A 23,919-nucleotide genomic window follows, 5' to 3' on the forward strand; every position below is an offset into this window, starting at 1 on the left:
ATGGGTCCGATGACTTCCGAAATGCTAATTGTAACTCGTGATGTCCCAGGAGGTTTGGTATGCGGCTCTGTGGCAGACTGATCCTACTGCCTATAGTAACCGAACATCATATTAATTACGCCGAAATAAATGCACATTATATTACTTTCGTTAAACTATATACCAAAGCGAATGCATGTCCTGGATATCTATCATCCGTGGTCTCATAATGTTTCACACAGAGTGGACGGATACTTTTATGAGATACTTGTACGTCCCAAGGTGGTGGTTGTCGAAATCCCCGTGAAAATGTCTCTTCCGTGTCTTCTTCACCTAACCTTACCTTGGTAGCTAACCTAACCTAACCTGTGCTTTAAAGGAGTAATAATTTTGCGAGTCATGGTGTCACTGTGATCACCGTCAATATATTGCAGCAGGTAGAACTCTCTAACACACGCTACATTTGGGGTGCTAAAGGTAATGATATTAATCTCAGCAGAATATTCAATATTAGAGTCAAGGTATTACCATAATTTGTAACGCCGTGTAGATTGTTAACTTCCTGGTATTACATGACTGAACTTGGTTGACTGGGATATGAACCATTTAATTCTGTGCGTTTTAGTATGTATTTTTTTCACTCTAGGTTGTGTTTTCTTAGTTCCACATTCTCAATTATTACAAATATTGAAGAAGAATTGTTGTTTTTGGCCAGTAAAATATATGAACTAGATACAGTACAGAATTGTAATTAACACTATTGCAAATTTTATCAATAGACTCTCTTTCTTGTGCCAGTATATAGGTTTAATGTTTTGTCCTTCAGTGTTTATCTACAAGAGAAAATCCTGCGTTAAAGTATAAATATGATTTTTGTGTACCGTAGTGCGATGGGGCAAACACAGGTGTGATAAGTTGTGTCTCTCTCTCTTCCTCACACAGCAGCATCAGAACAGCACAAATAGCAAAGGCAATTTCTCCACTACCCAACATTTAACAGTATATGTGTGTGTGTACAAAGCGGACCTTTGAAACACACACACACACACACACACATACTTGCCCACACTTCCTCATTTGCTTCCCTACCTATAACCTTGTCCTAAACGTATACGGCAATTACCTTGTTTGGTCATTAACTTCAGGCAACTCCCACGCTTGCCCCCTCTCTCCTCTGTCTCCTCATCTCCTGCCCTCTCCATTCTCTGTTCCATTTTCTTTCTCCCGGTTTTTTTCATTTTGTTCTGTGTCTCGTGTTTCTTCTCTTTCTTTCACCCCCGATATATTGCGACTCTCAAAGTGCTTTAAAGTGGTCTATGATATTAAAAGAAATGTGATAACTGCCAAGGAGAACAACTTTCGTATTGAATTTGTGTGGCTTCCGTCCCATGTTGGAATTAGGAATCATGACCGTGTTGATAGATTGCCAATGGGGCATGTAAGAAAGAAAATGTAGACCGGACCTTGAACTCTAATCTTGAAGAACTGAGAAATGCAGAGAGACCTGGTAGTTGTAGCATTAGTAAATATGACAAATTTTGTGACGAGAGGTACCGGTATGACCAGCATAAGGACAGAACCAAGCAATGTGATGTAGTCGTGGCCAGAATTAGGCTAGGATACAGACACATCTGGCAAGTTAGTAAAGCTCTCAAAGATTTCAGGCCACCTGGCTTATTGTATCATGATTTATGTAACTACAACATTAAATCAGTGCTTGAATATATTATGGCAGTTTGTACTAAATTTGCTATTCCACACTGATTTATCTTCAGTTTATAATATGACGCTAATGAATATAACCTATTTTATTATCTCGTCCTATGTATGAACCTCTGTCTTGCGTGGCAGTGATCGGTGATAGCACCCTGTGTCAAGACGTGACTGAACTGTTCATTAGGTAAAATTGTACTCGTCTTTACCAAAAAGAGTTTTTAAACTAAAAACAATTCTTTTGTCCTCCCGTTTACCCTTGTATTTACCCCTCTCTTTTTCTCTTTCCCCTTCACTTCTCACCCCTATTCCTTCTCTCCTCACCTTTCACTTCCCTCTTCCCTCACCTTTCATCCCTCTCCTTTCATCCCTCTCGTCTCTTCCCTCACCTCTCACCCCTTTTTCTCCCCCCTTCACTTCACCCCCTCTCGTCTCACCCCTCGTCTCTTCCTTCACCACCTTTCACCCTTTCTCCTCTATTCTCTCACCTCTCCCCTCTCACCTAACACTCTTCTCCTTTCACCCCTCAGACCCTTTTTACCCAGCGCCCTTTCCTCCACTCACCCGTCACTCCCTTTTTCCTCTCCCTCCACACACACCTCACCTGCCAAACCCTCTCACTCCCTCTCCTTCTCCACTACATGTTATCCTTCACCCTGACTCTCTCAATCCCTCCTCCCCTCTCCACTCCTCACTCCTCACCTCTCACTCCTCACCCTATCAGTCCTCACCCCTCTTTCGTCTTCTTTCTCCCTCTCCACTCACACGTTACCCCTCCCTCCCTCCCTCCACTCACACACCATCCCTCACCCCACAATCCCTCTCCCTCCCTCTCCACTCACACACCATCCCTTACCCCACAATCCCTCTCACATCCTCTTCCTCTCCACTCACTCCTCACCCTCTCATCTCGGGCAGTTCCACTCACCTACACCGAGATATACAAATGAACTTAATGAAAATTTATACCTGAGTCGAGTGATTGCTGAAATACCTCATTATATCTGATCTGGGTCGGTTATGCTTGATTATACGATTGGTTATAGGCTGGAGGAATGATCATACGATTGGTTATAGGCTGGAGGAATGATTATACGATTGGTTATAGACTGAGTGAATGATTATACGATTGGTTATAGGCTGGAGTGAATGATTATGCGATTGGTTATAGGCTGGAGGAATGATTATACGATTGGTTATAGGATGGGGAATGATTATACGATTGGTTATAGGATGGAGTGAATGATTATACGATTGGTTATAGGCTGGAGGAATGATCATACGATTGGTTATAGGCTGGAGGAATGATTATACGATTGGTTATAGGATGGGTGAATGATAATACGATTGGTTATAGGCTGAGTGAATGATTATATGGTTGGTTATAGGATAGAGTGAATGATTATACGGTTGGTTATAGAATCAAGTAAGGGATTTTACGATCGATTATAGGATCCAAAGGCGATTATGTGACTGAATGAATAATCCGTTAATTTGCGATCTTCATTATTCTAGAGTCCTTAAACAACATTGTTCTTTTTATCTAGTGAACATATCAAGGTAGAGTCTAAGAGTGATTCTGGCGCCATTTTGGATGTTAGTGTGGTGTGGTGTGGTGTGTAGTGAGCTGCATTTCCGTGTCACTATTTAGGGGATTGAATTGCGGGAAAAAAAATCGACGTATGAGGAAAAATTTTCGACTTATGAAAAAAAAATTTTGACGTATGAGTTTTGAGAATTCTAAGTTAGGATAGGAAATTTAGGATGGTAGTTGTAATGATGCTTGGATGGTCTCTCGTCAAACCAGTTTCTTATCGCACACCTGTGGTTGATATAGCACGTGTTTCAGTATAGGATTGGTGGACTTGTTTATCAGGCAGATCTAGTTTGGCGTAATGTATTTCTTATGGCATGTATAATAGTAAGTTAGCACGTTTGTTATTACAGTTGTTCTTCAGCCAATGGGAGTCATGTCACCTCAGGGAATTCATTTAACACACGTCATTTCCACACCTGTAATGTATATGCCACTTGTGTTATGTGCTAGACTCAGTAGTGCGCTTCTCAGACCATAGAACATTCCTGTAAAGTGGTCAGGTGAGGTGGAGGGTAATTTGGCAAAGAGGGCTGGTACAGGTACATTGGTTACCCTGTACTAGATAAGAGATGTTAACGGGTTAGGTTAGGTTAATGAGCTTCAGTTATAATTGTGCCAATTCTTAATGGGCCCCATTACTGTACTGCCCCTAACTTACCAAACCTACCACTTGAATTGGGGCCCACTAGTGCCTGTTCATGGTTCCTTTGGGATTGGAACCCATAAGAACGTATGTTAATTTGAATTTAACCTCAGTCTATTGGGGTCTATTAGGATTGATGACGGTTAGGATTGGGCCTGTTAGGATTGGGGTCTATTAGGATTGGGGTTTATTAGGATTGGGGCTCTATTAAGATTGGGGTCTGTTAGGATTGGGGTCTATTAGGATTGGGGCCTATTAGGACTGGGGTCTGTTAGGATTGGGGTCTCTTAGGATTAGCAAGTTTTAACCTGTCATTTGTCAAGGCGGGACGAGACCTCACCTCACCTCACCCTACCCTACCTCACCCTACCCTATCCGACCCTCTACCCTACCTCACTCTACTCTCACCCTACCCGACCCCACCTCACCTCACCCTACCCTACCCAACCCAACCCAACCTAACCCTACCCTACCCTACCCTACCCAACCTTACCTTCCTACCCTACCCTACCTAACCCACCCTACCCAACCCAATACCTTACCCCACCCCTACCCCACCCTACCCAACCTACCCTACCCCACCCAACCTACCCTACCTTACCCAACCTTACCCTACCCTACCACCCCCTACCCCTACCCAATCCTACCCTACCCAACCTTACCCCCACCCTATCCTACCCTACCCAACCTTACCCTACCCTACCCAACCTACCCCTACCCTACCCCTACCCAACCTACCCCACCCATCCTACCCTACCCAACCTTACCCTACCCTACCCTACCCTACCCAGCCCTACCCTACCCTCCCCTACCCTAACCTACCTTACCCTACCCTAGTATCATTTCTTTTATATCGTCATTCGAATCGTTTTTTCCCACTTCATGACTAAAAACAGAAAGATGATAAACAGAAGACTAAGAAATATTAATAAAATAATGAAATGGTAAAACTAGAAACTGAGTATTTTTGTTTTTTCAGCTCATCCATCTCTAAAATCCTTCAATCCTATTATCTCTCTCTCTCTCTCTCAGAGGCAGGCAAGCTGTCTGTCTGTCTCTGTCTGACACACACACACAATTCCAGGACATCTCTACTTACCAACATTGATTTATTACACATTACACCCCAGTAAACATTGGTAAAAAACCCGCCATTATGCGAGGCGAAATGTTTATTGTTTCCCGCTTCACCAAATAGTTGCCATTATTCTCTCTCCCCCTCTTGTATAATAGACCCCCAGCATTACCGACTTATCGTGCAATATATTCTACTTTCTAACGTCGCTCTTTCGATCAAAACATCTCGATCCTCAGACAATCCCCGGCATTTAAGGTTCCTACGCTGGTGGGGATATCACCCTCCTGACTTCAAGAAGATTGTCACTAATCTGATTAATTCAACAATGAAACTCCAATCTAAATGCAAAACCAGCCAATCCGACCGACAAACGGATTCATGCGGATCTTGTTGTACCAAGAACGACCCCGGCGACGGTGACGGAGGCATCTGGTGGCCACACTTGTTCTTGTATACGGGAAGGTTATTAGGGAAGGCTGCGTGACTTGAGGCGAAGGGCGTGGACTTATGAGAGAGGGAATAGACTTGATAAATGATAGGATGGAATTGGACTTGAAAACGAGAAGGAGGAGTGGACTTGAAAACGAGTGGGGAGAACTGGACTGAGAAACGAGAGGGAGGAATTGGATTTGATAAAAGAGAGGGAGGGAGTGGATATGATACAAGAGAGAGGGAGGGAGTGGATATGATACAAGAGAGAGAGAGAGGGGATTTGGACTTCATAAACGAGAGGGAAGAATTGGACTTGAGAAACGAGATTGAGGGAGTGATTTTATGGTGGGGTCTTCACTCCTAACTGCCATGACGGAGACATTAACTGAGTCGGTGGAATTTTATGAACCAGTTACAGACGAGGAGCGATTTTATGGACGTTTTCACTGCCGACGCAATACTCGGGGCGACAATAATGGCAGTGGCTTAATAAACAAGAGAGGAATCGTTTGTTTGTTTTGTTTTCACTGTTTCGACACGTTAGTAAAGACACTGATTGATTGAGACACGAAAGAGGAAGCGAGCTTATGGTCTTTGTTTCACTGTTAAGTAATTTTAAGTCAACAACATTAACGGTGACTTTTTGTTTGAGTGTAAGGAAGCAGTTTTATGGGCCATTCACTGCTGTTGCAATACTCGACACATCACCGGCAGTGACTTTATACACGAGAGAGAGAGAGAGAGAGAGAGAGAGAGAGAGAGAGAGAGAGAGAGAGAGAGAGAGAGAGAGAGAGTGTGTGTTTCATGGAAGCATATTCTTCTCTCATCACATGGGGTGACTTGTTACCCCCTCCTCCCCTCGAGTCTTGGTGTAATTATGACGTCATTAAGGTCTTTTACGTCAAAGTGTCGCTGCTTAAGGAACTAGTTAAGAAACGTTCCTCACATAATTGTTTTGGCTGTGTGGACAATACCCGCTTTTACTGACCTGACTGGTGAGATGTTTTTTTCGCGTGAGGGTGTTTTGTTTATTTTAAGAACAGCTTAACCGTCACCCCTGGAACTTGGTAACATCGCTTTGGATCTAAGGTTATGCTTTAGCAAGGCACTGGGATGATAGTGCCAGGACGAAGATAGTGCCTAAACGGTGGTAATGTCATGGCAAGGATAGTGCCAAGATAAAGATAACGCCTGGATGAGAAGAGTGCCAAGACGAGGACAGTGCCAGGACGAGGGAAGTGCCAAGAAAATAACGCAGGGTGATGATAGTGCCAGGACGACGATAGTCTTAACGAGGATAGTGCCAGGAAGATGATAGTGTCAGGACGAGGATAGTGCCAGGGTGAGGATAGTGCCAGGGTGAGGATAGTGCCAGGATGAAGACAGTGTCCGATCAGTGCCAGTAACGTGTCAGGGGTACCTCAGGGGAGCATTGGATCCGTGTTTGATTGTTGTTTATGATGATATACGTACCAGAGTTTGTCTAGATCCTGGTTGTGTTACAGGAGTATTATCGGGTGTAAACGTCATTCTGTACACGGGGTCAACACGCACCGTCCGTACAATATTTTATGATGATGATATGGACTTGTTAACGAGGGTAAGTAGTCAGTGATGAAAGGTTATTAAGGCAGGAATGTTTAGGCCATGTCTTATATGCACACACACACACACACACACACCCACACCCACACACACACACACCACACCCACACACACACACACACACACACACACACACACCCACACACCCACGCACACACACACACACACACACACCCACACACCTACCTTTCCCTCTTCTCTCCACGCCCCCTCCACCTCCTTACCTCTCACCCCAGCAGTTCATTAAAGCTCCGACTACTTACTCTATCATTTGCTAAATTTAAGAACATAAATAGCCGGGGGTTCACTCTAAACCTTAGCGAAATAGATCCTGAGCTATGGTCGAAAATTTCCGACGGTAAATACATCAGCTGGGTTCAATCACAGTGTAATTACCTGAGCCAATTAGCTTCAGCTGTGTACCTGAGGAGTTGAGGGAACATTTTCACCTCTATGGTGCTCTTGTCATAACCTTTAAGGGTAATTTGCATATAGTAAAGGTAGACTCTTACCTGTGTTACCGAGTCAGGGGTTGTTTGTAGTCGTCTTGGGCTGTGTTTAACTGATGACGTCACTTTGTTTGTTGGCCCCCCTAACGATGCTGTTTGTGCTGGAGTTAATATGTTTGCTGTGATTGTTTGCGAGATCGTTGTTTGCATTATTTATGTGGACGTATCAGAAGTTTGTGGCATGGTTGTTGACATTGTCGTCGTTGTCTACATCGTGACTGGAGATAAATGAGCCCACCTCCAAAATGGCGTCAATATTTCCCGAACCTCTACCTTAACTGTATACCACCACGTAACACAATTTAAAGGACAACAAAATTAATGTAACTCCGCAAACAAGTTATGGATAGATATTTCGACCCTCATCTATAGTGTCGTTACGTGTCAGTTAGTTACGTTTTAACACACGACCATCTTGGGGAGATAAAAAGTTCACTTATGAATCTCTGAAAATCCAGCTTCAGTCATATGGGTGATGTTACGGTACAATCTCAGTGAAATTCCGACCATTAAGGCTGATATGTTTAGTTCCTTATTTCAGTGAGCCAGTACTTTCGTGCATCATCATTTTTTTATTTCATTCATGAGTCACTGAGCATCTGGGCCTTGTACTCTTACAAGTGAAGTGTTCGAGAGAGTATGGTCAAAGTTTAATGGGATACCGGATGACCTTTTTTTGGGTATCGTAGCTTAAGGAGGTGTTGGATGCCTTCTCAACATATCAACAGTCTCTCTCTCTCTCTTCTTTTCTTTGAAATATGTTAGGGAAGGTGCACGTGGTAGGGGTGACCTCTGAAGGACACAAGTGTTGTTAACCAGTGGTCTCCCTTCACGCTGTGGATAGATGAAATTATGTGCTTAACTGTGGAGTAAGAAGTAGTTGTCTTACATTCTATGAGTCCAGAGAGAGAAGTAACTATAGTTTTATCCCTCGTAAGTCATAACCACTCATAACTTTTACCTGATGTATATACTCTTTTAGGCTATGCTATTATGTATACTGTAGGCACAACTGTATAATGTATACCACGCTTTGGATATATTATGCATACTGCCCATTGGATATTACTGAATTGTGTATACTGGACCTTGGATAACCTCTGGTCTGGTCACCTTACAAGTGCGACCCTTTGACTGGGCGTATGTATTGGGGGGAGGCGTAGCGAGGAGAGGCGAGAGATATTGCAAGATTGTCGGCGTCAGTCAGAGAGGGGTGATGTCGTCTCGCTTCGGAATGACAGTCATTACGGCACAATAACTGGGTATTAAAGCCCTCGCTGTCTGGTTGGGGGAGGAGTGGAGAAGAGAAGAGTTGGCGATTGAGTGTTTTTTCTCTTCGTCGTCTTTTTGTTTCTGTGTTTGTCTCTCACTTCCTCTCTTATTATTATTAATTGTTTTAGCTATAGTGTTTAATTTATTTATATTTTTATTCTCTCTCTCTCTCATCTTTTTTCTGTCTGCCTCTCTAAAAACCCACCTCGTCTGCCATCTGTCGTGTCGTCACCTGCCACACCACCTGAACAGTGTGTGTGTGTGTGTGTGTGTGTTTTTCTCACCATGTGACCTTTCCCAGACGCTCTTAATGTGAACCACCTGGAGAAGTCCTTAACCCATTTGACATGAAGGGATTTTCACCTTTAAATACAATAACAGTATAGCGTATTATGGATTTTTCAGTGAGCTCATTGTCCTCCTGACCTGATTGAGAATGTTTTTCTTACGAGAGGGAGAATTTTTATATGTGGGTTAAATTAATGGTGTGTGTGTGTGACTAGTTTTGAGTTAGTCTGGAATAGTCTGTTTAAGGCAGCACAAACACAAAGGCAACGCAATAAGAACTCAACTACCTGCTGTTAGGTAGAAGGTATACGTGACGTGTTTAATAAATGACATTGTTATTTTCGTTCCAGTTAACACGAACAAGCTGTTACTGTCGGATGATTTCAGAGTAAAAAATCTGTAAGGAAATTGTGGGTGACTGTTACCATTTTTTGTGTCGCCTATGTCGTCTTGTCGCCTTTGAAGTCGCCGTACTAGGCATTTATCGTTTTCACTGCCGTCGTTGTTGTCGCCTTTCTCGTCGTCGTCGTTGTCGTCGTCTTTGTTGTTGCTGTCACACTTGTCGTTGTCGCCTTTGTCGTTATTTTTGTCGCCTTTGTCGTCGTTGTTGTCGCCCTTGTCGTCGCTGTTGTCACATTTATCGCTGTTGTCGCGGTTGTCACATTTATCGCCGTTGTCACGGTTGTCGTCTTTGTCGTCGCCTTTGTCGGCGTCACCTTTGTCGTTGTCACTTTGTCGTCTTTGTCGTCGTCGCCTCTGTTGTCGTCGTTGCGCATTTGTCACCGATATTCTCTGCTGTAGTTTTACGCCTAAGTTATCCGTAAACGGACGGTCATTTCCACCCGCCACAGTTGATTTTGTTTGGTCTAAGATTGTCAGTTTCAACAAATAGTAACACACACACACACACACACACACACACACACACACACACACACACACACACTTGCTAAAACAACTATCTGTGCATACTTTGTGGGAAACAATATGAGACCATGGACGATAAATTTTGGTATATGAGGGCTGTCACTAGTCACACGTAAAATTTCGGAGCATATCGACCCCCCACTTGCACAAATAGTTGTTTTAGCTACTGTACGTCTGAAAGGCACTGAAATGTACGTGTGTTTGCGGCTGAGCGGAAACGGAGGCGAGATGATGGAGGGTAATGTCCTGTGGTGAGATGATGGTGATGTGTGGTGAGATAATGGTGACGTGTGGTGGAGGGTGATGTGTGTGGTGAGGTGATGATGATGTGAGGTGATTTGTGGTGAAGGTGATGGTGATGTGCAGGAGGTGATGTGTAGTGAGGTGATGTGAGGTGATGGTGATGTGTGGTGAAGGTGATGGTGATGTGTAGTGAGGTGATGGTGACGTGTGGTGATGGTGATGTGTAGTTAGGTGATGGTGATGTGTGGTGGGATGGTGATGTGAGGTGAAATGTTGGTTATGTGTTGTGAGGCGAAGGTGGTGTGTGGTGAGGGATGTGACGTGGTGAGGTAATGGTAATGTGGTGAAACGGGATGTAGTGTGGTGTTGCTTTGGTTTGTGCATTGTGGTGTTAATGGTGTTGGGGACTGGTTTTGTGTAGTAAGATAGTGTGTGAGTGTGTTGGGGTGTGTGTGTGTGCCGTGGGTAATGTATGAGGTGTGTTGGGGTGTGTGTGTGTGCCGTGGGTAATGTATGAGGTGTGTTGGGGGGTGTGTGTGTGTGGCGTGGGTAATGTGTAAGGTGTGTTGGGGTGTGTGTGTGGCGTGGGTAATGTGTAGGTGTGTTGGGGTGTGTGCCGTGGGTAATGTGTAATGTGCGTTGGGGTGTGTGTGTGTGTGTGTGTGGCGTGGGTAATGTGTAAGGTGTTGGGGTGTGTGTGGCGTGGGTAATGTGTGTGTGTTGGGGTGTGTGTGTGTGTGTAATGTGCGTTGGGGTGTGTGTGTGTGTGCGGTAATGTGTAAGGTGTGTTGGGGGTGTGTGTGTGTGTGTGGGTATGTGTAAGGTGTGTTGGGGTGTGTGTGTGTGTGCGTGGGTAATGTGTATGGTGTGTTGGGGTGGTGTGTGTGTGTGTGTGTGTGGCGTGGGTAATGTGTAAGGTGTGTTGGGGTGTGTGTGTGTGTGTGTGTGTGGGGGGGTAATGTGTGTAAGGTGTGTTGGGGTGTGTGTGTGTGCCGTGGGTAATGTGGGTGTGTTGGGGTGTGTGTGTGTGTGCCGTGGGTAATGTGTAAGGTGTGTTGGGGTGTGTGTGTGTGTGGCGTGGTAATGTGTATGTGTTGGGGTGTGTGTGTGTGTGTGGCGTGGGTAATGTGTAGGTGTGTTGGGGTGTGTGTGGCGTGGGTAATGTGTAAGGTGTGTTGGGGTGTGTGTGTGTGTGCGTGGTAATGTAAGGTGTGTTGGGGTGTGTGTGTGTGCCGTGGGTAATGTAATGTGCGTTGGGGTGTGTGTGTGTGTGGCGGGTAATGTAAGGTGTGTTGGTGTGTGTGTGTGTGTGGCTTGGGTGTGTAAGGTGTGTTGGGGTGTGTGTGTGTGTGGCGTGGGTAATGTAAGGTGTGTTGGGGTGTGTGTGTGTGTGGGTAATGTATGTGTTGGGGGTGTGTGTGTGTGTGGGTAATGTATGTGTTGGGGTGTGTGTGTGTGTGTGTAATGTGTGTGTGTTGGTGTGTGTGTGTGTGTGGCGTGGGTAATGTGTGTGTGTTGGGGTGTGTGTGTGTGTGTGTGTGTAAGGTGTGTTGGGGTGTGTGTGTGTGGGCGTGGGTAATGTGAGGTGTGTGTTGGGTGTGTGTGTGTAATGTGTGGTGTGTGGCGTGGGTAATGTGAGGTGTGTTGGGGTGTGGTGTGTGGTATGTGTGTTGGGGGTGTGTGTGTGTGTGTGTGGTAATGTGTGGTGTTGGGGTGTGTGTGGCGGGTAATGTGTGAGGTGTGTTGGGGTGTGTGTGGCGTGGGTAAGGTGTGTTGGGGTGTGTGTGGCGTGGGTAAGATGTGTTAGTGTGTGTGGCGTGATACTTATCGCGGTGTGTGGTTAATTCTTACCTAGGAATATTAGTTGGCAAGGAGGCGTGGTGCAGTGTGGCGTGGTGCAGTGTGGCGTGGCGTGTATCAGGTGATAGTTTGAGTTGTGTGGGTACGTGGGGTGGATGAGTGCAACATGGGAGTTGTTATGGTGGGGGGGTAGGGAGGGGTGGTGTTGGGGGAAGCGTGGGGTAGCTTTGCTGGAAGAGTGTATGTACTGAGGATGAGGGGTAGAAGAGGGAGTGGGAGAAGAGTGGTTAGAATAGGGGGTGAGGGAAGAGAGGAAGAGGAAGATAAGTGGTGAGTGAGGTGGAAAGTTAGAAGAGGGAGGGGAAAGAGGTGGAGAATGAATATGGGGGAGGAGGAGAAGGATGGTAAAAGATAGGGGAAAGGAAGAAAAATAAAAAGTGAATAACATCAGAAAGGAGGAACGAAGAAAAGAGGGGGAAGAGAAAAAGAGAAAAGAGTGATGTGGGCTAGAAGGAAGAACTTAAATAAAAGAGGAAGGAGAAGGAAGTGACACACACACACACACACCAGCGCAGGATCCAACACCATCACTAATTACCTGGCTAAGGGATCAAATGCCTTGTATTTTCACTCACTTTATAAAATGCCCGTGAGAGCGGCAGACCATAGTACATCAGACTAATTTTACGGTGTGAGGAGGCGGCTGTTGTTGTCGTCTTATACATAGAGTTAGCTGATTTTTGGTGGCAAAAAAGGTAAATCATTCTACAAAATGTGCAGGTGTAATTAGCAGTCTTGAGTCTTATTTGAAAACTCCCTCAACCAGCAGCAACGTCTTTATTGTTTTCTAATTAGTAATCTTTTAATTCATTTTTTTTCATTGACGGTGAAATGATACTCGGTGTATTATGTCCTTTGAGCGTGAAGATGAAAGTTAGGGTGGCGATAATGACACGTTGTTGGGGAGATGATTTGGGTGGGTGTTCGGATGTGAGTGGTTGAAGGTAAATGGGCGGTAGGCGGGTGTTCGGAAGGTAAGTGGGTGGGCGGGTGTGTTGAGGGAAAGGTGTGCGTCGGTGCGAATGGCAGAGTGCGTCGTTGGTTGTGGGTGGCAGAATGGGTGGTTTGGTGTGTGTGTGTGTGTCGTATCACACGCGTGAACACACACACACGCATGGTAAAGTCGGTAAGTCATAAGCACTTCGGTACTCACCCCCCCTTCCCTCTCCATCCCTCCTCCTCCTCCCACGCCCTCCCTGGCCCTTCCTCCTTCTTCGCCCTTCCCTCCTCCCACCCTCCTTCCCTCCCTCCTTGTTCTTCCTCCCTTCTTCGTTCTTCCCTCCTCCTTCGCTCCTCCTGCCCCTCCCTCCTCTGCCCCTTCCCTCCTCCTTCCTCCTGCCCTTCCCTCCCTCCTTCCCCCTTCCCCTCCTTCGCCCCTTCCCTCCCCTCCTTCGCCCCCTTCCTCTGCCCTCCCTCCCCACCTTCGCCCTCCTCCCTCTGCCCCTTCCATCTCCTGCCCTTCCCCCTCCTTCGTCCCTTCCTCCTTCGCCCTTCCCTCTCCTCCTATTCTCCTCCTCCCACACTTCCTCCTCTCTCCTTCCCTCCCTCCTTTCACCCTCCTTTCCATTCTCCCTCCCTCTGGTGTGTGTTTGTGTCTATCCTTTTACGAATAATATCTTGAGTTCTAATGTCATCAAAGCAGCCAATTGGGATTTATTTTGATAATTCCAGCCAAAGTGCCGATATACCTTAAGCCGCAAACCGCATTAGTGGCCTCGATGTTGACATTTTAATCCCCAAGCTCTGGCGGCAAGTCCTAATGTCTCGGGCCACGTGCTCTTTGTTTACATTGATCAGCTGGTAATGGCGCTCCCACGGTAAGCCCCCAACAGCTGTGTGTGGTAATTGCACCTCCCACTGCCATTTAATTGCGTATAACACACAGCCACATGCAGCTGACCCTTCCTGCCTGGATTGATGGAGATTGCGTGAAAAAGTTGATTGCATGGAAGGAAAATTGGCAGTGGTTATTACGAATTGAGAGATGATTGGTTGCTAGTTTTCCTAATTTTCCTGCATTATAAGTGTGTTATTTTTATTTTGTTAATAATAACAACAATAATAATAGTGGTAATATTAATAGTAACAATAAACGCTGAGAGTTGATCACAAGTACCATTAGACCTCAGTTGACAAAGTATATATACGCACACTTATAGACCCACACAAGGCACACTCATTATAATGCATACAGCGGGATGAAGGTACTCCATGCATGGATATAAAAGGAATCAAACATAAGTGTGTGTGTGTGTGTGTGTGTGTGTGTGTGTGTGTGTGTGTGTGTGTGTGTGTGTGTGTGTGTGTGTGTGTGTGTGTGTGTGTGTGTGTGTGTGTGTGTGTGTGTGTCCCTTTCACATAAAAAACATACATCAATACGTGTTCCATTAGTGTGTAGACATGTGTGACACAACGTTCAATCTCCACACTTACACACGCAAACACATTTCCACATCAATCCCGGGTATCAGGTGTATAGTGGGAGAAGCTACACATTCTCACACACAAACATCATCACCATGTGTGTGTGTGGTGAGGTGGTGATGTAGTGCTACCAACATCCTCACACACAAACATCATCACCAATTGTGTGTGTGGTGAGGTGGTGATGGAGTGCTACCAACATCCTCACACACAAACATCATCACCAGGTGTGTGTGTGTGAGATGTAGTGCTACCAACATCCTCACACACAAAACATCATCATCACAAGTGTGTGTGTTTGTGGTGAGGTGGTGATCTAGCTACCAACATCCTCACACACAAACATCATCACCAATTGTGTGTGTGGTGAGGTGGTGATGGAGTGCTACCAACATCCTCACACACAACATTCACCAGGTGTGTGTGTGTGGTGAGGTGGATGTGAAGTGCTACAACATCCCACACAACCAATCATCATCACAAATGTGTGTGTGGTGAGGTGGTGATGGAGTGCTGCCAACATCCTCACACACAAACATCATCACCAGAGTGTGTGTGTGTGGTGGTGATGGAGTGCCATCTCAACACAAACATCATCACCAATTGTGTGTGTGGTGAGGTATGGTGCTACCAACATCCTCATACACAAACATCATCACCAGGTGTGTGTGTGTGTGGTGGTGTAGTGCTACCAACATCCTCACACACAAACATCATCATCTAGCAGTTATTGTCTCTGTAAACATCACTTGTTATCAGCCACAAGACGCTGCCGTGGCCAACACCTTCACGATAATGACAGTGTCTTCTGAGATTCAGTGAGACGAGAATACTGTTTGTTGTTGACTACACTCTCTCTCTCTCTCTCTCTCTCTCTCTTACCCTCCTCCTCCTCTTTTTTTTTCTTCTCCCTCTCTCCCCCTGGGGCTTTGGTGACAGTGCAAGATGCCTCGGACAGCAGCTAGTTAATTGTGCACCCCCATACTCATCCTGTGAGCGGTAGCGTAAAAGGTATTACAGAGTACAGGCCACAAAGGGTGTTTATCAGACTCCAGTGATTTTGATATTATGGTATTGAATGTTAGAGTATTTTCAGTACATTGTTTGTTTAAGTCGGTACATAGAATTTTGATTTGGTACTAGATGCGAAGTGTGGATACAGCCTTAGTATATCAGCTATCCTGTCATCGGTGATAAAGTGCTGTTCCTTTGCATAGACAATGTGCTTGGATCTATCTCTATAAGGTTCTATTTTTTTCACAGTCTAAGACGTAGTGCTGGAGTGTGTGACCATATGTCTGGCCACACGCTTTACATTTAGTTTTGTTCACATCTGCTTGAGGGGCATACTGCCACAGGTACTTATATCCTAAACTTAGTCTAGCGGTTACTATATCTTGTAATCTAGTGAGCTTGTTACTTACTCCATATACATGTTTTATTTGATACATCTCATCATGGTAAACAACCGATTGTTTGCACTTGTCTACTGGCTTCAAATTCACCAGCAAGTTCTTTTCTGATTACAGTTTTTAAGGTTCTGTTTGACAGTCCCAGGTCGTACTCAACATTGTCATTGTTGGACGCGAGTTTAGCTATGGTATCACCCCTATAATGTTCACTAATGACTATGTGAGAGGGGATCCTCCAGATACCCTCGTCAACAAGACACATATGCTTGTGTCTGGCTTCAGAGTCAAGCAGGTGACAATCTGACTTTAGGGTATCAAGAGCAAGTAGTGAGGATGAGGAGTCAGTGATGATGAGACCGCCAGTGGCAGTGTCTTCAACAAGTTTCATGCCTGTGAGTATGGCAAATAGTTCAGTTTGTAGAGTGGTTGCCCAGTTACTAATTCTAGCTCCTTTCCCTATTACATTCCCGTTAGGCTGAGTCACAATGACAGCACTTCCAGCCCTCCCACAGACAGTGTTAAGAGAGCCGTCAGTGTAGATGGTCTGTATGACGTTATTTTCAGTCTGCAGGTTATGTATGTGATCAAGAGGTTTTACTTTTGAAGTGTGTTGGAGATAAGGATTATGTATGGTCAGTCGTTTAGGCGGGTACGTGGGTGTTGTGATATCGAAGGGAACTGTCCGCCAGGGTGGCAGGAAGCGCTGATGTGTCTCAGCTTTATACGGATGGTCTAGTCCAAAGAGATGTGTGGGTGGAGGGGAGGAGAAGGGAAAGGTGAGGGGAGGAGGGATTGCAAGGAAAGGAGGAGGTAGGGACCTAGTGAGTGAAAGAGGCAAGAGGAGGGAAGGGAGGAGCAGGAAGGAGGGAGAGCGGGAAGGTGAGAGGGCCGGAGAGATGGAGGGAAGGTGAAAGGGGAGAAGCAAGGGAGGGTTAAATACATCATTTCATGCTCTATACAGCAACTTTTAAAATATATAGAGAGAGAAAGAGGCGCTTGTACACAATTTTAAACACACACACACACTCTTCGCTGTCACTCGGAATCGAGTATGACGGTCATCCAGCTATGTTACAATGGTATGATTTATTAAGGATGTCACCTAGGTTGGTGAATTCTGAGGTGACTAAAGAGGCCGATACGGGACCAGCAGGTTCATTCACAGGTGTTGCACATGTGGGGGGTTACATCAAGTGCGGTAGGGGCGGCGGCAACGTCTTTACGGCGTCGGCGCTTGTCTGCCTCGTTTTGCAGTCGGCAAACTCGAAAGTATTGACACCTTCTTGTATGGTGCTCCTCCAAGCGTTACAGTGTGGAGTAATCGTCTCCCAGGTAAGATAGTCGATTTGGCACTTTTTCAGGTTTGTCTTAAGACTATACTTATACCTTTTCAGTTGCCCGCCTGCGTTACGTTTACTATTCGTTAAGTGACTGTAAAGTAGCTACTTTGGTAGTCTACTGTCGTCCATGCGGGTAACATGGCCACTCCAGCGTAGTTGTTCGTGGATAATGGTAGCCTCGATGCTCCTGCAGTTGGTGTCAGCAAAAATACTGGCATTTGTTCTCTTGTCTTCCCAGCGAACTCGGAGGATAGAACGTAGACTACGTTCGTGAAAGTTTTCAAGTGCCTTGAGGTGCCTCCTATATGTCTCGCTGCCATTTAGCAGGGTGGGGAGGACCACTGCTCGATTTACATGTAACTTTGTAGATAATTGCAGCTCCCTACAGCAGAAGAGACGGTTTTGGAGTCTGTCAAAGGCTTGAGATGCACATCTGATCTGATGTTGAATCTCTTCATCGGTGTCCGCGGTGGTGGACAGGTGGGAGCCAATATACCGAAAGTGGGTAATATTAGGGGGGTAGTACCGTTGAGCTGGATGGGTAGTGGTAGCTGTATATGAACCAGGGGCAAGCTGAAAGAGAATCTGAGTTTAATGTACATTTACCCCAAGGCCGGTGTGTGCATACGCATCTGCGTAGGTGTTCAGGATCTCCTGTGGGTCGTGTTCAATGTGAGCGACAAGGGTGAGGTAATCTGCAAACTGAAGTTCAGAAATGGAAGCGGCCGACACCTTTTGTATATGCCTGGAGTCGTCTTATGTTGAAAAGACCCTTCATCCGATACTCGATGTCTACCCCGCCGGCTAAATTGGCACTAGCACGAGTAAGGATGGCAGCCAAGGAAATGGAAAAGAGAGTTGGTGCCAGTACACACCCTTGTTTAAGCTCTGTTTGGATGGGGAAGTTCTCAGACTGGGTGCCATTGTGCAGGACACTGCCGTTCATGCCATCGTGGAGTTGTTTCACAATGGTGATGAAGTTTGGTGTGCAGCCAAAACATCTGAGGGTCCACCAGAGGGCTTCCCTGTTGAACGAGTCGAAGGCATTGGTTAGGTCGATGAAAGCCATATACAGGTCACGACGCTGGTCTCTGCTTTTTTTCTGTGTCTGACAGGCACATTGAGATTCTGGGAGAAAGTTTTCCGCCTCAGGAAGAAGTCTGTTTAGGAGGACTCGGGCGATAATTTTGCCAGTTGCGGACAGCAGCGAGATTCCGCGGTAGTTGCGAAAGTCTGGTCAGTCTCTCTTGTTCTTGTAAATATTGAGAAGGTGGAGACGGCTGGTAAGCAGAGGTCCTCCTGCTTTTTGCATCTCGGCTGGGATTCCATCAGGCCCTGAGGCTTTGTTATTTTTCATCTGTTTGATGGGAGTAGCTACCTCATCCAGGGATGGAGGATATCTGAGGTGGGTCAGCTCTGGATGCTGAGGGACCTGCTGGGTAGTCAAGACATCCTCATCGGTGTTTCGGTTGAGCAGTGAATGGTAGTGCTCTTTTCGGTGCTGAAGGAGGCCTTCATCGTCTTTAATTATGGAGTTACCCTCGGATGAACGGAGGGGGGCTGCGCCACGAGTGATTGACCCATAAAATGTTTTAGTGGAATTGAAAAATTCGCGCATCTTTTGCTGATCTGCAAATTTTTGTGCTTCACATGCTTTATTTTTAAACCAATCGTTCTTTAGATTGCGAAGTTCACCACTGGGCCACAGCTTTCTTCTTGTGGAAGGTATCAGCTTTGAACCGAGACTGAGGGTTGTTTGCCAGGCAGTTGAAACAGCACGTTTTTCATCGAATAGTCAATTGATTGCCTGGTCATTTTCATCAAACCATTCCTGGTGTATTCTTTCGATCTGGCCGAGGGTATCTCTGCAGCTTTTTATTATGACAGTGTCGAGAATATCCCATTCGGCACTGGGATTTGGGTTGTTTGTTGTTGGGTTGCTTATCAGCCCATGGTCGAGTTGCTCTCTGAAAGCATGTGCTACCGCTGGATCCTCCAGATGGATAGTGTTAAAACCTCTTCTGGAGGATTGCTGCCTTTACTGTTTTGGGGTGACGTGAAGTAATATCTTGGCTCTGACGAGCCGATGATCAGTGTCACAGAGGTCTGAGCCACGCATGGTTCGGGTGATGATTACATTTCGGCTTTTTCTTTCTCTGACAATGATGTAGTCAATGAGATGCCTGAACAGGGTATTGGTGATAGTGAGGTTGTGTGCAATACACTTGCTGAGGAGGAGTAGGCTGTTGGGATTACACTTGCCGAATCCATTTTTGCCTATGGCTCCCTGCCAAATGCCAGCATCTCTGCCAACTCTGGCATTGAAATCACCAAGGAGCACACAACCTTGTCTTCTCTGGGGATAGAGGTTAGCACTCTGTCGAGGTTGGCATAAAGGCCTCCTTGATATCATCCTCTGCATCCAGTGTTGGGGTGTATGCACTGATGAAAAAGGCACGACGTGAGTGATTCAGTGGGACTCGGAGCGTCATGAGCCGCTCATTGATCCCAATAGACATTTCAATTAGCCTATGTAGGATGCGTTGGCGGATGGCAAAGCCAACTCCATAACTGCAGTTTCTCTCCGCAGCAGGCTTACCCTTCCAGAAGAAGGTATAGCCAGACCCCCGTTCTGTGAGTTGACCCTCGTCTGGGAGCCGGGACTCACTAATGGCTGCTGTGTTGATGTTATTTCTTGCCAGCTTTTTTGTCACAAGAGCAGTTTTTCTTTCAGGACGCTCATTTGTGCTAGTATCCAGAAGGGTCCTGACTTTCCCTGCAGCGACCTAAGAGGTTGTATAATTTGTTTTAATTTGGATCTGTGATTATGGTTATGTTTTCGACCTAATAAGGATGACCTTACTGGATTCAGTTGCCAAGCTAGGTTGAATTTTTAGGCAGGGTATGTTTAGGGGCACCTTTTCTAGCCCCCCTTCCCATGTGGGGCGACTAGAGTGGTTCCTCTAAAGGGCTGCTCAGTTGTAGAGACAAGACTGTATTGCACTGCTGCTGTGATCTCAGTGCATAAATGACCATCTTATTTGTGCCACCGATGTGCAGAGTTGTGACTAGAGACTCCCGGCAGTCATCTCTGCCTGCCCCCGTCGCTACTCGTCTGTTGCCATAGGACTTTTGGGGGTATAGGGGTTTTGATGATGATGAGAGGTACGATGAGCCGGATGATGGCTGTACGTGAGTTGATTTATGTGATGAGGCAGGGGCGCAGGCTGCAACCAGGCATCTTGGCTCTCCCTTTTCCTGATCCACTGGTGCGAGTGTTGCAATGACTAGGGGGAGGCAGAGTTGAAATGGACTGCCGATAGCCCAGTTTGTTGGGTTTCACCTTAGTAGCCTGTCCATCATGCATTGTCTTTGTCCGCTGGTGTAGTCGTTGGTTTCCCATGGTGGTCATTTCTTCCGCCTATACATCCGTTGGGGTCTTGTTGAAGCTCTGTAAACATGTCTACCTGATGCGGGGCTCCACCGCAGATTTTTCGTTCGGGATTTACTCCCGTAGCCTTATACCTACCTAGGTTAATCCGCAAGGCAGCGGGGTAATGATTAGTAGGCTCTATGGCGTGTCCACATGCCAATGGGCCTATGCGCCGACCCTCTGGGGCCCACTGCTACTCCGACATCCCCTACTGGTCTAGCCTGGGCCCAAGAGGCACCCAGTTACCGTGTTACCACGAGGAGGTACAGCAGGAGTCTTGATGGTGAAGAAGCTGCGTAGTGGAAGGGGAAGACTTATGCAAGTTACTTCCCTGTTAGCCACGAGGGTTAGCCAGTAGTGGTAGCTTAAAGCGAGAGGATGCAAGCAGTGCTTCCACCTTAACTCTAACATAATGCTGCCACACTAGACACATTTCACCACCCTGTGTGCGAACACACACACACACACACACACACACACACATACACACACACTCACTCAAGATAATTAAACATTGAAATGAAATATAAATTTATAAATCACTAAAAGGGATATACTAAATTTGATCGAAAAATCTTCAAAATATTCCACATTGTAAATAAAATGAGAAGATTGTTTGGTCAGGGTTGTTTACTTGTCTGTGTACGGTTTAAATTTACGTATTATTATTTTTTTTTTTTCAACTTCAATAACTACATCTTTTCCTCCTCATCCAAATGCCGAATTTTGTTTCCACTTGTAGACAAATTTATCTAATTTTTTCTCATTCCTACACCTTAAACCACCAATAACACACCAAACTTCACTTCATTTCATTCCACCAAATTCTTCCCTTTCCCCTTAACTCACTCAGCCATCCGACCTGATTTCGATTCAGGGTCGTATTCTATATCCACACAGATGCAGAATATATCCAGATAATGACAAAAAAAAACAAGAAAAAAAGAAGGGGAACACAATGGACTCCCTCGGCAGAAATAACCCTTACGCGAGCTGGAATTACAAAAGTCGCGCTGGGAGTTGGAGGTTATGTTGAAGGGTTCTTGTTGACGTCGACAATGGCCGACACCAATTATAATGGTGTTTTTCTCTCTCGCCTCACAGGTCGTAGGCGGCAAGGTTATTGGGACTTGTTGAGGGACGGAGGAGGGAACGGTGGAAGGGCGGGTGAGGAGGGGGGGAACTGGTGAAGGAAAGGAGTTAGAGTGGCGAGGGAGAGAGAGAGAGAGAGAGAGAGAGAGAGAGAGAGAGAGAGAATGTTGGCAGCACTGCATGACCACCACCACACACACCTGGATATAATGTGGAAATGTGTTTGTATGATATAAGTGTGGAGAGTGAATGTTGCCCTGCACACATGTTCACACGCCAAGAGGATATGTATTGATGTTTGTTTTTGTGTGTTAAAGGGACACACACACACACCCCTACTACTACTTTCTTTCTTTTTTTACTTGGCCTCCATCCTCCCCCAATAGCCACACCTTCGCCGCCATTTTATTACCTTGAAATTAAATATCCTAATACATAAGTAGCTACCCTAGATGTGTTGAGTTAGTTGAGCCGCAAATCTATGTGGCATTCAGTGACTGTTGCCTCATAGTCAATATCTGCACCTGTTGTCGGCTTTGGGGCCTATGCTCTCGTTCCCCTGAGGCAGCAAAGCAGACCTAAGGAGAAAGAAGGACAGTCTACATCTCATCCAGGCTGTAACATAACTTCTGGGCTGCTGCTTCTGTTCGGATAGCACCTCTGCGAGTCTGGCGTAGAAGCATCTTGCACTTGGTCCCATCTCACCAGAGGTTGTGAACACCAGAGGAGTGAAGCTGCCTTGATCAACGTTCAGAATTCTCTCCCTGTGTGCCCTTATCTTGTCGTTCTCGTTCCTCCTTTGTGTAGCATCGAGAGCTAAGTTATGGTGACATGCAGCCATGGGATAAAAAATCCTGATGTCGAAGAAGGCTCGCTGTCCCCGCGTCCAGGATCCTCGAGCACTGATGTCAACACGGGCTTCGTTGGATGTGTTTGAAGTCCTATGTTGGAAATTCTCACCGTCCAATGGAAGGAGGGTCGGTTCTTCCCTGACATCACGACAGATTTCCTTCAACATATTTGCCGTGAGATCCCTTACTTCGTCATGCCTCATGCATATGAAGCCCTCTTTCTTGCACACCATGGTGTGATCGACATCATAGGAAGAGCCACATATGCATTGGGAGGGCAAACCTTCTACTGGCCTTCTACCGTACCTTAGATCAATGGCATCTGTAAATTCTTGTTTATTGAGACTGAAACCATTTGCCCTTATCAGTAACGTAGTTAACAAGTTTGAGTCGTCCACCTCCTCTGCTATAGCTACCTTTTTTTTTTTTAAGTTCTCTGGTACTTGCAGCATCAGTTGCTGCAACATATCACTTTGGCCGTGCTGTCGTTCTGTCGTAATGGACCGTCGAATCTTGTTTACTTCTCTAGTATCCAACTAACCTGTTGCGTTCTGAGCTATTATTTGGTCAGTGAGGGCTGCCGTGAGCTTAACTGAGTTTTGATGTTCGGTGGCAGCAATCTCCTCTGGATTGGTCAATCCCATTCCTCCCAGTCCCGGTGGTAGTGCAAAGAGTGATCTTTCTGCTGGGGTTAAGTCAAAATGTTTCCCTAATTTGGGAATGAAATTGACGCTGATAGCTTCTTCCAGAGGGTGGAGGAGGGGTCCGATATCAGGGATAGTGTGCATCAGGTACTTCCAGGGATGCTTGACTCCATGGGTGAATGCCACAAAAGCTGCATGTGGCTCTGTGTTAGTAATATCAGACAGAGCTTGGATTTCCTTAACCCATTCATTCACCTTTCCCATTCCATGATCGGTTTTGAAGTCCACCGTGCCGATTGCTGCGCCTAGATACCTTTGGCCAGCCTTTGTTATTTTGATCTCATTTCCACCGAACACCTCCATTGCCCGTTCATAATGTTCTGGCTTCACACTGAGAAAGGACTTGCTGGCATTTGGATAGTACCCTATATGTGGACCATTTGATGTTATCAGGTCCCACCACTTTTTGATGTCCACCACTTTTCCTACATTCTCCAGGAGAGAGTGGAGATGGCTTGTAAGCAGAGGTCCTCCTGCTTTATACACCTTGGCTGGGATTCCATCAGGCCCTGAGACT

At 45.9% G+C, this 23,919-nt stretch overlaps 1 protein-coding gene across 1 annotated transcript; it reads right to left on the reverse strand.

The window, feature by feature from the left end:
- Nucleotides 1-1,161: 1,161 nt before the first annotated feature.
- Nucleotides 1,162-23,705, reverse strand: LOC121875680 (uncharacterized protein DDB_G0290685-like). The gene is made up of 6 exons (XM_042380300.1): nt 23,598-23,705; nt 9,542-9,872; nt 7,444-7,519; nt 6,916-6,973; nt 5,383-5,514; nt 1,162-1,293 (listed from the first exon to the last, which is right to left on the reverse strand). Exons 1-6 carry the CDS (start codon nt 23,703-23,705, stop codon nt 1,162-1,164), a joined length of 837 nt encoding a protein of 278 aa, XP_042236234.1.
- Between the last annotated feature and the right edge of the window lie 214 nt (nt 23,706-23,919).

Source organism: Homarus americanus, unplaced genomic scaffold (genome assembly GCF_018991925.1).
Source record: "Homarus americanus isolate GMGI-L3 unplaced genomic scaffold, GMGI_Hamer_2.0 scaffold22250, whole genome shotgun sequence".
Taxonomy (NCBI): Eukaryota; Metazoa; Arthropoda; class Malacostraca; order Decapoda; family Nephropidae; genus Homarus; species Homarus americanus.